Source organism: Talpa occidentalis, unplaced genomic scaffold (assembly GCF_014898055.3).
Source record: "Talpa occidentalis isolate TD23 unplaced genomic scaffold, MPIMG_talOcc4v2.1 talOcc4.6, whole genome shotgun sequence".
Classification (NCBI taxonomy): Eukaryota; Metazoa; Chordata; class Mammalia; order Eulipotyphla; family Talpidae; genus Talpa; species Talpa occidentalis.
Genome location: NW_023604972.1, coordinates 46639710 through 46657826, shown reverse-complemented (window position 1 = coordinate 46657826; position 18117 = coordinate 46639710). Strand labels below are relative to the sequence as shown.

Sequence of the window (18117 nt, the reverse complement as noted above, 5' to 3'; positions counted from 1 at the left end):
TTGTATGTGCTGTAAGGTAACACCAAATTGTATTTATTTAACAACTTAATTGTACTTTTTCCTCCAAACAATATATTTAAGCCAAGGGAATTATCAAAACTCTACGATTAAGCCCACCAACTGAAAGAGCAATTCTAAATTCTGTCAGTGAAAGCATAAATCAATGTATTCACCATGTGGGCCAATCTGGTAATAAATCAAAATTCTAAATGAGCATTCCCTTGGGACTGACAATTCCTCCTCTAGGAATAATGTTACATGTCATGTTCAGATACAAAGATATTCAACATAGATTTAAAATATTGCAAACTCCTCCAATTTAATTTGCATAAAAAACAGCAATGACATGATGTGATCAAAGAGAACATAACCAAATAATAAAAATTGTAAGACTCCTGGAAATTCCCTTTAAGTGTAAAAGATAAATTATTCGCAAAAATCAAGCAGACATAACACCAGTCTGAAAAATTAAAGTAACAGCTTTAAGGTAATTGAGCCCTCAATGGACTGCATCATTGTATATAAACAGAAACCATGAAAAAAAATAAATTTCTTGAGAAACTATATGCCAGGTACTTTTCACAAGTTTAACAAATAGTTTCTTATTAGAGGTGTGATCCTATGCCTCTGAATCACAGAGTGTTGTAAACTAATGTTACCACTAAATAAATAAATTTAAAAAGAATTGCTGCTGAAATACATGGGCAAATATACCATGTTATATAATTTACATTGTTAAAATATGATGTTGATGTGAATTTGTTAAGGCACAGTAGAAGTGCAAGTCTTACAGGCCAAAAATAAAGTTTTCCTATTAATCACTAAGGAAAAAGTAAATATCATTAAGTAATACGTGCTAATATTGTCCCCATTTTATGGATGAAACAACAGATATACACAGGACGAGGTCATCTATCTGGGTCACACAGCTAATAAAGAATGGAGCTCAGACTGAATCCTGACTTTAAGAATATACTCATAACTTGCAAATATTTATCTTTTACAATACAAATACCTTGACTATTTTATCAGAATATAGCAAAGGCATTTGTACAGAAACTACCAAACTGCCAAATTTCGCTCATTGGCTATATTCTATCTCTGGTAGTGACATCAGGATAATTGGTGTGGGTAAAATGAAAAACAACTATAATCTTGACAGCAGACAAATTAAGGATTCATATGAATGGGGCAGGGAATTAATAGCACACTATGATAGCAGCTAATTAAAAACTGTATCCATATAAAATTAAAGAATAATGGTGTTGAATATTGTTTGATAAAAGACTGAGCTATAACCCCCCTTCCATATACCAGTTTCCATTAATAAATGTGTTAAGAACAGCACTGGATATATATAAAAGAAAAGGATTAAGAATGGTATGTGATCAGGAATACTAGAATCTATAATACATTAAAGCAGTGCCTCAAAAACTCTTCAGAAAAATATGTCCAATATAAACTTATGCAGCCAAATTATCAATTAAGTGTCAGTTTAAAGAGAAAAAAGATGTTTCAGGCAAGAAAGTTTAAAATTTTTCTTCCCATGCATATGTTCTCAAGAAACTACTACAGGGCCTCCCTGGTGGCGCAGCGGGTGAGCGCTGGGCTGCAAAGCTGCCCTCAGCCTCTGCAGCACCGGTACGATCCCAGGCTGCTCCCTGGCCACTGGAGGAGGGTCCCACATGGCGCGCAGACCTCTCCTGCCGCCCGCTGCTCCTCTCAGCAGTGTGCTTCAGTCCTGCCTGTTCTGCTCCCCGCTCTGGCTCTGGTGAATTTTCTCACCCTCCCGCGCTTCTGACTGTACCCAGTGCTTGTATAAATAAATAAAAATAAATCTTAAAAAAAAGAAAAGAAAAGAAAAGAAACTACTACAAAAGTTGCTCTACCAACGAAGCAAAAATGAAGTCTAGGAAATCCCGGGAATATTGAAAGGTAAAAGAAAATACAAGGATGATAAGTATGTTGACAGACACAGAAAGCAATCAACAGAGATTGCAGAGCTCAATGAAAGATGTTAACAAAGTAAAAGTGAAAATAACAGGCATCTTAAATTGGGAGGCAATTTACACTTCTACATGGAGATATATCAATGAAAGGGTACATAAAAAAAAATGAAGCACAATCCTTTTTATAAACACAAAAATTAAATCTAGGACAGCTAAAATTTTATACAAAAGAGGATATGTAATCCTGATATACTAGACTTCAGTGATGACAAATAATTATATTCACAAACGTGAACATATTGCATTAAACACTGGCCACCAACAGCTAGTCAAAATTATACTGGTCTTGGGATTGGGGTGGGGAGGGTCAAACAATGTAACTAATCTAAGTTCTCTTCTCCATTATTGGACAGTATTATCTAAACCTGAAAGCATAAGAAGTAGCACAATAAACATGATACACTGAAATGCCAAAAGTACAAAAACTGCCATACCAAAATGTCAAAAGTGGAAAAAGTGACAGGGAGGAGACAGGCAGGGAAATGATGTTTTTTTAGTATAAAACTCCTAAGATTTATGACTTTTTAAAGTATGATACATATGTACATTATTCTAATTTAAAAATTTTAGTTTATAAATAATTTGTAAAATCATCAAACCAAAGAAAAACAAAGAACTAATCCATTATAATTTCATAGTTGCAATTAAATGTTTTAACAATTTTCCCCCCAAATGAAAAGAGCCACTCCTAATAAAACCAGCATAAGGAACACATGATTGGAAGACAATAATTCTTTTTAAATACACTTTAGCAGTACACTTAAAACTCAAATTCTTGGGTCTCCACTGGTGGCGCAGGTGGTTGAGACCCACGCTGTGAAGCTGTCCGCAGCCTCTACAGCGCAGGTTCGATCCCAGCCGGCCGGTGAGATACTCACATGGCACAGCAGACCTCACCTGTCTCACCCACTGCTCCCCTCAGCAGTGTATTTCAGTCAGTCTGCCTGTTCTGTTCCCCACTCTGTCTCTGGTGAATCCTCTCACCCTCCCGCACATCTGGCCTGTACCCCAGTTCTTGTATAAATAAATAAATCTTTTAAAAAAAAAAACTAGCCTGAATTAAAGAGAAGAGCCAAAGTTTAAAAAAAAAAGTGTTACAGCATTCTATCTTACAATTGCACTCCTTTTATTCTCAAGTAGCATTCTCTGCATGGTTTACCTAAAACTAAATTATATTCTCTAATTGACAACTCTCAGATTCAAGTATGATGCCTTATCACATGCACATATCATTCTGTATTATACATACACACATGTACTTAGGATTAATCTCTTGCCTATCTTCCCTCCTAGTCTATATTTGAGGTTTCAAATGCTTTTAAATTTCATAATGCTATGCAGAATGTATTTTCATTGAATAGAATTCCTTTTTCTTTCCTCAGATTTTCCCTGAAGCTTATGGAAACTAATGTATGGCATAGCATTTCTAAGCTTTATAATGAGTAGGCTAGTAGCACTAAGTCATTTTTAGCTGTTTAAAATGTATGTATTTTGGATCTGATTAATAAAATTTAAAATAATGACTAAGATAATATGAAATTTATAATTATATTTGAAGTTTTAAATTATTTTATTATAATAAAAAAATTAACAGTACTAATATAGCAAACAGATCACCATTTCTCCTCTCTCTGGAGGCATATTTCTCCTATGATTGTTTCATTCTTTATCCTAGTCTATGTACTCAGTTTTTCATCACCAAACCACTCCAATGTTCATGTGCACACTAAACATAAAACTGTTTTTTTGAGGAGCATTTACATCAAAGGATATTTTTAAAGGTTGTTATTCTAACAAAAAGAAGTAAGAATTTTTAGGGAGTCATATGTTTTCCATACATCAATAAATATTACATAAACATTGGTTTGGTTACTAGTCAAGATTCAAACAGAGACAATTCAAGCTTTCAACCCTCAGTAAATTTAAGATCAAATAAAGAAGCTAAACAAGCTCAAATATGTGATCATATTTCTAACTACAAAAATCTTAGGTCTACCCCACAACAAGAGTTCCCAAGGAAAGGACAGTCATTGAGGTTACTCTGTTTTCCAACTTCATTATTCATTTCCCCAAGGCTCATTTTTAGAAACTACACAGAACAGAGAAATTCATAGGTATGTGCAAACCTGAAAAGGATCATGCAACTGCTTCTAGAGTATGAAAAAGAGCTAGTACTGAAACTGCTTCTTACCACATCAGATCAATATCCAAAGTCACTGAGTATTATGTTCTTGAGTACTTATAGACTATTTTGAGATCTTTTTTTTTAAAGCAACAACACTTTTGTAACCTACAGTAGTGGGGGTGTGAGAGGGCACATCTATGCAGATTAAGTAAGCACGGTAAGTTTTAGTTTATGATGACACATCAGTCATGAAAAGATAACTTGAAGGAAACAAGCAGAAAACAGCAATAACAGCATTCAATAAATTACACAATAAAATCATAGAACATGACAGCATATTCTCTCAGATGAGAGAAACAATCTTAATTGCTACACTATTTATTCTAGATAACCAAGTATAAACCTTGAAAAGCTAGAACACTACCATGATGTATTAATCTGACATCATGAAAACCTAATTCTTATTTTGACCTCACATTCATGTTTTTGTTGTTGTTCTTGCATATATTTTTTAAATGGCAGAGATGTTACATATGTAACTTGCTTGAGTGAGAAATAAAAGGAACAGATCCAAAGAATACAACTGACAGTTACCTTGACTGTATTAAACAAAAACTTTATCTTATAACCTGTATCTTATAACAAAGCATGATTTCTTCCAACATGTTTCCCTTACCAAGATTAAAATTGATTTTTTTTTTTCCCACAGTAACCATACACACAACAAATTCGTTATACCAAGGTGGGATCCTTCTCTAGTCTATTATCTTTTATATAATATTAATAGACAGCAATTACTTTGAAAATATTACAAAAAATATATATTATCTTCTCCATATATCTTCTATATAATGTTAATAGACAACAATTACTTAGAAAATATTACCAAAAATATTCTTTAAAACTGGAAAATAATTTTTAAATTCTGGGTTAAAATCAAAATCAAGAATGTTAAGAATGAGTAGGCAAAACGAAATAATTGTGACAAATACAAAATTACTAATACTTATAAAATCAGTTAAAAGAAAGTTTGTATATAATAAGTTTGTATAAACCAGAAAATGCCAGACTTTTAAGCAAAAGCTAAGTATAAAAATATCTTTAATTGCATCTGAAATATGTCAAAGGGAGAAATATTCTTATTCAAGAATTTTTTCAGTAGTATCCAATACTAAAGGTAAAAAGAAACAATTTAAGTTCTATTATATAAATAAGGATTTTTCTATTTTGGCAAAAAGGCACAACTGAATAACCCAACAGAAAGAAGAACACTGGGAAGAGTAGTATGGCTAAAGGTCTTAATTTTCTTACTGTTTTCTATGAATAACTTCTGATTCTTACTCTGGCTTTGTATTAATACAAAGGTTATTATTTTGGTGGTTGTTGTTCTTGTATGTATTTTTTATGAATGATGTTACATATGTAACTTGCCTGAGTGAGAAATGAAAGGAACAGAACCAAAAAGATCTTCTGGAGGATGGTTATGTGAAGCAGAAAGTGGGTCTACATTCTTATCTGAGGATGCGTTCTCATCCAGTCTGTCTGCAAAAATAAGATGAAACAAAACAAAAAAAAATAAAATAAAAACAAAATGGTCTTTAAATTTTAACAAGTGGTATACAGTATAAATAAAAGTGAAAATTATACACAGCAACAGCCCTCTTGGAAAGCATTAGATTCAGAGCTCATTTTTATAAATACTAGGAGGTAGTCCTGATTTTAAAATATATTTACTGCTACAAGGGTAAGTTTAACTATGTAATCACAGTACTAGGTTTTTAGCCTAATAAATAGTTTGGTTTATTTAAATACCAGTTGCCTTCCCTTGAAACACACTGAACCTCAACTTAAATCCAACTTACTAAGTAGACATATTTAGCAGATTTTCTCCCCCAAAAATGGATATTTTGGGAAATCCATTTTTTGGGGGAAAATCATAAATAAATAAATCTTTAAAAAAGAAAAATGAGGCATAGGGTAAAAGGAATTAAAGGAGTAGGCACAAGTTGCAAGAGTAGTTCTAATAGTTACAGGTGAGACTTGAAGAAAGCAGGGGTGTATACCTGTGGAAAAACATGCCAAATCAAGGAAGATTGAAAGTAAAGGCTCTAATGTAGGAGCAGGCCTTGTGTGTCTAAAGATTTGAAGTATCCTAATTCCCTAGCAAGGATTGTCTTTTCCCGTTTTTAAACTCTGTACATAATAATCACTTTATCAGTAGAGAACTTGCTGACTTTTGCAAGATGTCTCTCTATTCTAATTCTTAGCAATCAAACTTTACTCTAAGGACCCATTCTGCCTTTCCAGATTATTTTAGGCATTCCCAGAACTAAATCTTCCATGTATAAGGAAATTTATGGGTAAACTACACTGGTCTTACCTGCTTTGTAAGGAATTGCTGGGTGGGGTGGAAGAAACCAAATATATTTCTCTAAAAACAACTCATAACTTCAGAGGGAATCAAAAGCCCAAAGTTAATGCAACAATCTAACAGCACAGTGCTCTTCAAATTTAATGCAGATCCCTACACCTGTGAGTTTGTTAAAATGCAGATTCTGATTGGATGGGTCTGGGATATATCCTGAGATTTTGCAGTTGGACAAGCTCCCAAGTGAAATAATAACTGTTGGTCTAGGGAACACCTTCTTGAGAAGTAAAAACCCAAAAGTCTACATTATACAAAATATACTTGATTGTTTCTATGACAACTAAGTCTTTAAAAACCTGTATGACAACAGATACATTATCAGCTTTCATGACTAAAACTAACGACAATACCCACATGAAGCCTTGGGTTGTTTAAAATTTTTACTTAAAATTTTGTTGAAGCACTACTAAGTATTTTTTTAAGGCAACACAAATGACAATTGATCTCTACACAAATCTTCCAAAACCCAAGAGCTAATTTTCAAATCTAATATTTCAATGGACAACAATGAAGATTTATTCTAGGGGTTATTTTTCATGATATTATATGTATGCTTAATTCAAGAAATCAGCAACAAATGCTGATTGAAATCACAATTTTTTGCATCATGTTTTTTCTAACACCTACAAATGAAACTAGTCTCATAGCTTCTTTCTGAAAAAAAAAGTTACAGAATAATTTATATGACCAATTTACTGTGATAGGAAGTCAAAATCTAACCTTAAGAAAGGGCCCAAGAATCACTGAGTAATTGGTACCTGCGGTTACCAATTCTATCAGGCCCTGAATGCATTTGTAGAGTAACTAATAAAACCAGGGATTATTTCTTATATCAGAATCCTGGAAATACACAGGTGCTTAGATCTAAAGTATGACCAAACTTCCTTCCTAAACTATCTGCATTATAATTGTCAGAATTTCTGTATAAAATATTATTACCTGGACCCTGCCATAGACCTAATGAAGGAGATTATCTAGATAGAGGTCTAGGAATATAAGTAATAACATACTCTCCAGGTTTATAAACTACTACTGTACAAATCATTCCCAGTTTTTAAAAATTATTGTGTGCTAAGATTCTTGAAATGCTCATACACTGGAGTATTATCTTACATCAATCTATGATAAATCCACGGTAAATGTATAAACAGCACCATGTAGGTATAAGAATATTAACATTACCATGTAAAGGTAAGCATATTTTTAAACAGGGAATCCCCATAATTAAAGATATGGAGACACTATTATAGGCAAAGTTCATTTATTCATTTATTTTAAAACAGGAATCAAAATAAACTCAATATAAAATAAATCATGTTCTTACTGTACCACAAAACATCGACTCAATTTTTCCATAGAGGATTTTTAAAAATTCATTTAAAACTCTAAAGTTTACATAATAATCGGAGTCCCAGGGTACAAAATTCAAAATAAATTACACATTAACTTTTAAGGTTATCAACTGCCCATAAATAAAAACTAGTGAAATGGAATGCAGTTACTTCTCTTATACGTATACAAGTCACACCTAAAATGTATTTAATTTCCATTTTCAAATAACTGGTTTGAGCAATGCTTGTGCTTGGTTTATTCAATATTTAAAAAAAGTACCTCTACCTGCCTTCTCAAAGGAATTGTTAGTGAATAAAATAAAAACAATCTTTTTAAGATTTTTAATTGATACAGATGTCAAAATATATAATTTTAAAATCTTAGAAACAGTATATTCCATAATATCAGAAAATTAATGTATTGTTAAAAGTTAAGTCAGCAATTACATGGCTAATGGCTTGAACAGCCAAAGGTTAATGAGTAAAGTTTAAAAGTGCAGTCTTCATTTGATACTTTCAAAACTTGTTCTATTATATTTGGTTTCATTATTCTGCACTGAAGAACAGTAAAAGGCCTGAATTAGCTTAAAACAGTGACAGTTAATGTTGTACAACAAACTATATATGCAAATGTTCAGATCAATTTTGTTCTGTTAAAAAAAAACACACCACATTTAGTACACTTTTCGAAGCAGTTCTCTTCCTCTTGGTTATTCCAATGCAATTTTAAACAAAAACAACAAGCTCACCATCAACAAGAAAAAAAATTTCAATAAGTATTATTTCTAATTAACATATAGAGAGCTACACAATTATTTGCACAAATGTAAGTAAAAAATATTTCCCTAAATAACTATTCTAATTAGTATTTAATGTGTTAAATATTATGACAATTAAATTTCTGAAGTTCACATACTAATCTGGATATTTTGGTACAAAAGACAATGAAATATACAAGCTTAAATTTAAAAATAGCACTGAAACCAGCTTTATTACTAAATCTCAGTTCTAATTTAATGTTTCGGTCTTAAATAGGAACAGACAAAAAAATGTCACTTCTGTTAATGAGCTTTCCCACAAAACCCCTTCTAACTCCTGGTTTATTTATCTGTCAGCTAAAAACCCTGATAGTTTAGGTATCATTTTAAAATGCTGGTTAAAAGCCAATAACCTCAAAATCAAACCCTAAAAGTATATTTAAAATGTGAGGAATTGGGAAGTGTCCTTTATTAGGTGATCAGATGCTATAAAGACATTATTTCATTTAATCTTCTTGATAACCCTACGAGGTAAGCATCATTATGCCTAGTCTATGAATGAGGAATCAAGGGAACACGTAAGTCACTTCACTGAGATTACAACCTAGTTAAATGACATTGTGAGGAATGAGAATTCATATTTTCTAGTGCAATGTGATGATTTAAGAGCATCTGCCTCGTAATAGTGATTTCAATAGCCCAGGGACTATCTACAGGGTTATCCAAATGGCTGAGTTACTCCAAGTCTGACCTTCAGATAAAGTTCCTCCTGCGCTTTCACTGGAACCTAGTATCATTCCATAATTAACACTGCAATGAAGTCTGAACTCTTTGTAGCATACATACTGCACGCACAAATACAAACACACATCACACATTATCTGACCTTGATGTTTGAAAGCAAAATAAGCTAATGAAGAATTTTACATGCTAAACTCAAATATTTTTACTTTTTAATTGAGGTAAGCTTGGTTTACAACACTATACATGATTCAGAGAAACAAGTTCACACCTTTTCAGAGAGGTTATCACACACACCAGATATGTATACATGAATATTTATCTGCCATTCTCAATTATGCAATGTAAATAAAACTTTGGTGTTATTAAAATTCTAGGCAACTCAGATAACATTTTATGAGGCACAGCATAATGTGAATACTTTACCCATTCCACAAACTGATGTTTTTTAAAAAACAATTTTTACCCAACAAGTAGAAAATACTAATTTAGCAAACCCTTAGTTACTATCCTGATGAGAACATAATGAAGTAAGTATTTTAAAAATACTTATTGCTTTAAACCTTTTGCTTTAAAAATAGTCCTAAAAATTATAATTATGTGGTTGCCCCCCTGTGTCAACCTTGCCATCCCACCAAAAGAGAGATACTTTTATTTCCCAAGCCTTGACTTTTGGGGCAATTCAAAGAGAAATGCCAAAAAAAAAAAAGTTGAGGTTTAAAAAAATATTTTTTAATAACAAATTGTCAAGATTGGTTTTACCAATGTCAACAAACCTTTATTAAAGGCTTAAAATTCATCTTTATATCTGCATTTAATAATCAATTAAATTTTTCATAATCACATAACCAGTAAGTGAAATAGAAATTTAAATCCCAAACAACTATTCTTACATCAATTCAGTGCATTTATAAATTTTACATGAATTATATACCAGTTTGGAACAAGGTGTATTAATTAATATATATTCTCACAAGGCCAGTTACCTAAAATAAAACAGAAACTAGGAACTATAACTTAGGGTCCATTAAGATCTTCTTTTCACATGTAAAAGGGAAAACCATACATATATGTGCATATGCACACACACACATCTCAGGAACCTAGAACTTACACTCCAACAGTGAGTTTTTGTTCCTATTTTGCAACCTCCCCAAAACACTTCACACATCCCTGTCCCAAAATAGGACTTCTCTAAAATATGTATGGTGAGACCTGAAATATACATTAAAGAAAATGCAATGATACCAAGTAAAAAACATTGAGATATCTGATTTAAAGTGGAAAAGAAAATTTATTTAACTTTTTCCATATCAGGACAACAAAGCAGCGCTTTTATATCACCACTCATTAAAAGGGCATTACAAAACATTAACATAATGTAGTAGCCCATATTTTCTTTCAGGCACTTTCAAAGGGCATCTCAGACCCACAATATCTTCTATTGAGTATGCAAGAAAACAGAGATGCAAAATGATTAGTAAGGCAAGATACTAATGTCTCCCTCTTTTTATTTGAACATTAATTTTCCATGTCTTAGAGAGATTCTGAATTTAACATTCAAAGATACGCATTATGTAAGAATTAGGAATCTAGATACTATCAACAGTCTTGGGTTTAATAACTACTACGTCAAGCAAGTGATTTCTAATGCACACAGCAAGCTTGATATTATATGTATGAAAGAATATGGTCTGATGTTTGCCCTCAAATGCACAAAAAGAATTTTCTATTCACCACCTGAAAACAGTCTTTGGCCTTGCTGAATAATTAGAGAACTGTTATTTTACTGTGAAGCAAAATAAGCCTTCAAGTGTCCCTTACTTGATCTTAGAAGGTCAAATTCTCTGTCCAACAGTTCCTCTTCTGTTAACTTGGAGAAATTATCCTCTCCAAAAGGATTCCACCCTGACATATCAGGTGGGTTACTGATGTTCTTCTGACTTGTAATATTTGCAGCTGCCTCTTTATCAGCAACTGACCTATGATAATTAAGAGAGGAAAAAATAAAAAAAATTAGTATTGAAAAATTAAAACTCCCTAGTTCATATTTTACAAATGTGTAGAAAAGCAGATCATTTTATTTATGGAAGAAAAGCAGTAAAGAAAATTATTAATTAATTAAAGATAACTAGTAAAGATTTAATACTAAATAAGAATAACAACATTGAGGTGTCATGTGTGGCTGAACTAGTATTTTTGAGGGCAGTCCTGTGTACCTAACTTCTATTACCCTAGTATTTAATTATTTTTAATCTATAGAATCATTACTTTCCCTGCTCCAAATTCAAATCTCCCTTAATACATAATTTCACAGGAGTAGGATAAAACACTTTCACAAAAATCCAACCCCTTATTTCCCAGACTGGGTGATATACATGATGATTTTGATGATAAACAAATTTTTGAGATTTAAAGTTACACAGAAGTTGGGGGCGGGGGCGGGAAATTTAATCTAACATATCACACCATGATTTATAAATAATATCACTAGGTTTGAGATTTAAGTAGGAAGTCCTATGATAATTCACATTAGTTAAGGTTTCAGCATCTTGCATGCCTAAGTGTGCCTTAAATCTTTAGATGCTCATCTTCCTTTGTAACTAAGCAGAAATTTTAATGGTAAATATGCTATGGAACATTAATGTGAATTCTCTCATACAGGATTTCCAAACTATCATTCATTCCACTCTCAACTGCAACACTACTTTATTTCTAGAAATTGGTTTACAATGCAAGCTATACATAAGTATATATGCTGTATAAACTTTATGTATATAAAGTTGCACTTTGCAACTACATATACTAGATATAACTGACATTTTTAATGCTATTTGACATAAAGAGTAAAAAAAAAAAATCAAGCTTCTAATTAATAAAACAGTGTCACTGGTATCTCTAAGGAATATCAAGCAGAATATCCTCACTTTAATGAAGAATAAAACTATACCATCAGACCCAGCAATTCCACTCCTAGGGATCTACCTAAAGGACACAAATTACATTGATTCAAAAGGATACCTGTACCCCTATGTTAACTGAAGCACTATTTATATTAGGTAAAACCTGGAAACAACCCAAATGTCCAAAAACAGATGACTGGATCAAGAAGATATAGATATATACACAATGGAATATTACTCGGCAACCAAAAAAGATAAACTCATGCCATTTGCTGCAACATGGATGGAGCTAGAAGGAATTATGCTCAGTGAAATAAGTCAGAATGAAAAAGAAAAATATCAGATGATTTCACTTAGAGATGGAATATAGGAGGAACCAAATAAGACATCAGTGTAAAAAAATAATAATACAAAACACCACAAAACAAAAACAGACAATTATAAACCAGAGCCATTCTGTAGGAAGGAGGAGGAAGAGGGAAAAGAGGGAGAGAGAGAGGAGCACAGGGGACTAACCATAGTGATGGCACAGAGGTGCAATGGTTAAGGAAATTCTATAGGGACTATACCTGGGGAAGCAAATATTGTTTAAAAATGAACAATGATGTAAAAAATAAAAAAATTAATTTAAAAAAATAAAGACTAAAACTATTCTATTCTTAGTCTGACTTATTTTCAATTACATCTTTTTTTAATTTATTAGGCTGCTGCTTATATTTCATAGTTCATATTTTAAGACTTCAATTTGTTCAAAATATATAATATTATGTCTTAAATTTACTGTCTACAATGTTAATTAAAGTAAAAATAGCTATGTGGGTAAATCAAAATATTGTAACTACACCAGGTAAATATCTGTGTGGCAAATACTTTAAACCAGCTTTTGATCTTATATCCTGCTCTCCACCTAAGATATATTTCTCTTACAAAATTCATGCACCCTAATTCTTACTATACAAAAGAACTTCAATAAATCAATCAATTTGTGTTTTTCACTCAACTCCCCCACACACACACAAACACAGAAGTCGGGAAGTATACTACAGCAACCTGCATATTTCAGCCCTTTCAAGATGCTCACTGAAAAACATGCTACTAATGTTGCCCTTTCTCATGCCTAACTCTACCAAAAGTTTGTACACACTTTTCCCAGCTAGTGTTTCATAACCTAAAATAATGTTATATAAAAAGTCTTTCAGTAGCTCACTGAAAAATATGCTACTAATGTTGCCCTTTCTCATGCCTAACTCTACCCAAAGTTTGTAGATACCTTTTCCCAGCGAGTGTTTCATAACCTAAAATACTGTTATATAAAAATTTCTTTAGTGTTCCATAACTGAAGTTCTAACAGCTATCTACTCACTCTATGTATCTAAAATACGAAGAAACATTCATAATGGTTAACAGATACTAACTACAAAATCCTGAAGCATTCCTGATATAAAGTCTAAATGTAAGAAAATTTGCATCACACTTTAATTTACTATATTGCTTTTGATATGAACTATCCATGAAAAAAATCTCTCTAACAATCAATGTATCCAAACAATCAAAATAAACTGCTTCCCAACTATATGCTATGGAAACAATAACCTTGCTGTATCACATCTGAAATAATAAATTACAAATTGTGTGTCTGTTGAAATTAAACCAAATTAGATGATCTTTATGAGTATACATTTTGAGTAATCAAATTAATTGAAAGCAATATCACCTAAGTAGAAAAGAGCTAATTAACTTGTCTACAAGGTTATTTTATAAACTACGAAAGTAAATTTTTAGGCCTTTATTTCTATTTAACCTACAAAGAGAATCTTACCAGATAAGCCAATAATTTTCTTAGCTTTAAATGTTGTGGGATAATGCTAAACCTTATCTGCAAATAGCAGTTAGTAAAATGAACTGATAGAAATGAAAGGAAGGGAGGGGCTGCATACACAGGGATCAGAAGAGAAAACTCCTAGGAGAAAAGAGGAGATTCAACAGAGAGATGGACTCTATATTCATTCAGGCACAAACAGTGCCTCCACTCTACAAGTTAAAAGATCCACTTCCCTAACAATTTCCTTTGTACTCATTTGAAAAACACTTGCCTATTAGCAGTGTAGGAGGGGTCCATTACAGTTCCAATCCGAGTTTGCTGTGATGAAGTATAGGAAGCTAAGGCTGGTGAGAATTCTTGAGGGGAAGTAAGATATTCAGGTGATGCCTGTGGCTGAGACTGCTGATGTTGAGCCAGCATCTGCTGCTGCAGGAAAGCCTGTTGATACTGCTGCATCTGAAACAAGGTAAGCCACTATATAAAACAATGCTCAAAGCTACTAAAGCACTCTCAGCATCCCATCTACTTGCTATGGTCCCTCCTTTTCACAATGGCAACAAAATCAGAAACCTGTAAAAAAAATTTATATCTGAAGCAGCAGCTTGGTACCAGGAAACTACAGGATGAAATAAATCAATTTAAGAAATTGTGAAGCTAAGTTCACTTGAAAGGATTCACAAAAGCTCATAAAAATATTTTTTAAAAAAGACAATAGCACAGTTTAAAGGGACCAGTTTGGTGGTCACTCAAAAAACAGAAGTCAAACAACCCTCTGAAGCAAATGCAATTTCCCTTTGAGGTTTTCTATACAAGAGACAGTTGCCGAAGTAAAGAAAGATATGACAAATAAATCATGGGTAATAGAGCATTTCCCTTAGTCTGTAAGTGAAAAATAGTATCAATTATGATGTGTTAATTTCACATACTATATTTCAGCCCAATATAATACTACCTGAGAATAAATGACTGGCTTTTACTAAATACAATTCAATTAACTATGATGAATTGACTTTTAATTATTAAATTCAGAATAATACCATCAAAACTGTGAATTCCAACAATGTATAGTATACTCAGGGAGAAATATCTAGAAGTCATATAATACTTACCATTGTAGAATACTGTGATGCAGAAGGTTGAGGCTGATATACCGAATGCAATGAAAACTGTTGTTGGAGTATCTGTTGCTGTTGTATTGCATGTTGATACTACAATAAGTAAAACAAACTCATCAATATTATTCATGCCTTTATTGTGCCATAGTCTCTTTTTTTAAGTATTGATCTTACTGTAACAATGATTTAAGAACTCAGCAGTCCAAACAACAATGTAAAACGGCTACAATCACTTACTATGTGTGTGTGTAGGTATGCAAGTGTTTGTGTGTATGCATGTACACGCATATATAAATACATGCATATATACATACATAGTTTTTGGCTTCAAAATTATCAATGATACATGGAAGATTTAACTAACTCCACTTCTAGCACAATATAAAGATGTTTAGAAAAAACCCAAACCTAAACCCATTTACCAACTGACAAAAACCTCTGACATCACTTGTATCCAGGACTCCACAACAAATTCCCACTCTCCTCTATCTACTTTCCAATTTCTTTCAGCCATCCAATTGTACCACCTACTTACTACCCTCTGGATCTGTCAGTTAAGACCAAAGGAGGAAGACACTCATAAAAAAGTTTCATGCATATAACTGGCTCAAAAGTATTTTGGGAAATGATGAAAGAATGATGGTGAGTCATTAAATGTAAAATAGTTTAGTGAAACTAGGTATTTGTACATTCTAATACGGCAAAAGACAAAACAAAACTAAAGGTAACTTCTTTCATGTCCCTTATAGCCCTATACATACATTCCAACCAAAACAAAAAATGAAAAACAAAAACGTAAGATAATGCTAACTTCTGAAAGTTTAATATCACCTTTCCAACAATATTATCCTATTTATTTCAACTCAAAATGCAACCTGAAACAGAGAATACCCATCATAAATTGTACTGCTCACTTTAGATGCCAAATGACCCAGATGAACAGTCTTTGCTTCATAAAGCCATGATGCAACCTATTTCAATAGAGTCCTCTTAAATATAACACAGAATACAAATATGATAAATATTCCTCAAAATGAGGAAATTGAAGCAAAGCATTTGTTCAGCTCTAGAATTCAATGCACCCATGTACAAAAAGAGAATTCAATGATATTCAACAACTAACATTTCTTCCATGACTAAGAGTGTAACAAAAGAATTACCTGCTGCATGTAAGCATCCTGAAGTAGTTGATGCTGTTGCTGCTGATGATGAGGATGACGATGCTGTAAATGAAGTTGCTGCAATCTCCAATCTCCCTGTTGTAGCTGCTGAAGTACTCTATGCTGCGGTGGAGGCTGCTGAGGAGGGCCTTGACCCAGTAAAGTCTCAGGACTGTTTTCAGGTCTCAGTGCTCCTAGAAAAGTTTTCCCAAAACTTTTTTTCAATACACTCATGATTTCAATAAAATGGTTAGATTTCAAAATACTCATTTCAATAATTATTTAACCAAAACATATATTTTATGATATAGACCTTCCACATGTATACAGTGAAAAGGGATTATTTACTATAAGCATTCAAGAAAGTTAATATTGTCAGGTACAACTCTGAACAAGTCAGTGTCTTATAAATATTTCATCTGTCACACTTCACCTCCACATGAGCAAACCATTAGTGTCATCATGGGCTGTCACAAGTCTAGATCTATGCTGATATGACTCTTCCTTTTAAATGCCATTTTTTACCCACTGCAGTTCTTATCCTTTAAAGTTTAACTCAAATCTCTCTTCCTAGTTCCCTCATCTAACATACTCAATTAATAGCATTTCATTTTGCCTTACAGATATTATTTACATAGCCATTTCCTAATTAATCTCCTGAGGAATGGGTTCATGTATTATCTGCTAGTGCCCCCAAAATTATCTTATATAATGATACTCAATAAATGCTACCACAATGAATCTATTAAACACTGTCTCCCAAAAATTCTACCCTAGGAAAATCCTATGAATAAAGCATTGAAATTAATGAAAATGTAAAATACACATTACATCAAAAAGGAGAAAAACAATACACTACAATATCTATATTTTCTCCCTAAAACTTACTGTGAATTCAAAAGCATCTATTTAATCCTATAGGAAAAAAGGAAGAATGCAAGAGGGAGAGAATTCTTTTTTCATGTTTAATACCTTCAATCCTCCCAGGTCTTAAATATTACACCTCTATAAAAATAACCTTTAGATCTATGTTTAATTCTTCTAATTATAAAAGAAGTGCATGTTCATTTTAGTTATTCTTACAAAATATTTATACAAATATATGGAAGAAAATTAAAGCTATAACACCACTACACAGACAAAACAACCATTAGCATGCCTTTCAAGACTTTCTTTATAGTTTGAGGAGTAATAAAAGTTAAACTCCTCAGCTATATATTCATCTTTAAGGGCCCTGATGTTTAAGCCAGAGTAAACTCATGGCTGAAGAGGAAGCCCAATCAGAAACCAATGATTAAGTAATAACTCATCAGGCTCACACCTGACATCAAAAACAGTGACTTTTATTTAGTGTCATCAAGTAGAATTGAGATCCATAGTTCTCAAGTCAAGGACGTAAGATCACCAGAGAACTCTCAAATAATATCACAAAAACCTTACGTGAAAACAATGCTTTCAAGCACATCACTAAATCCTCATCAATCCCTGGTTTGCAAAGTATAAAACTAAGGCTCAGAGAAGTTAAGTAAATTCATAAATAAAGTTAAAGATAAATGATACTGGAAGAAAATATAACAATTTGTCAAGAAGCTAATATTCAGAAGCATACAAATAAAACCATCAAAGAAATAAAAAATAAAAGACAATCTCACAAAATTGCAATAGATAATTCACAAATAAAAATGGGCAGTAAGCACACAAACCATATTAATCAGATATTAAAAA

The 18117-nt window shown here is 32.4% G+C and overlaps 1 protein-coding gene across 2 annotated transcripts in view; it reads right to left on the bottom strand.

The window, feature by feature from the left end:
- The window catches only part of BMP2K (BMP2 inducible kinase), a 106128-nt gene that overhangs the window by 15111 nt on the left and 72900 nt on the right, over window positions 1-18117 (bottom strand). The window contains exons 11-15 of one of the 2 annotated variants that reach the window (XM_037529839.2): window positions 16393-16586; window positions 15227-15325; window positions 14389-14573; window positions 11217-11374; window positions 5566-5676 (exon numbers count right to left, since the gene is read on the bottom strand). In XM_037529839.2, the coding sequence (XP_037385736.1) occupies window positions 5566-5676; window positions 11217-11374; window positions 14389-14573; window positions 15227-15325; window positions 16393-16586 (747 nt within the window). The remainder of the gene's footprint in view (window positions 1-5565; window positions 5677-11216; window positions 11375-14388; window positions 14574-15226; window positions 15326-16392; window positions 16587-18117) is intronic. The other variant, XM_054688130.1, reaches the window with a different exon arrangement.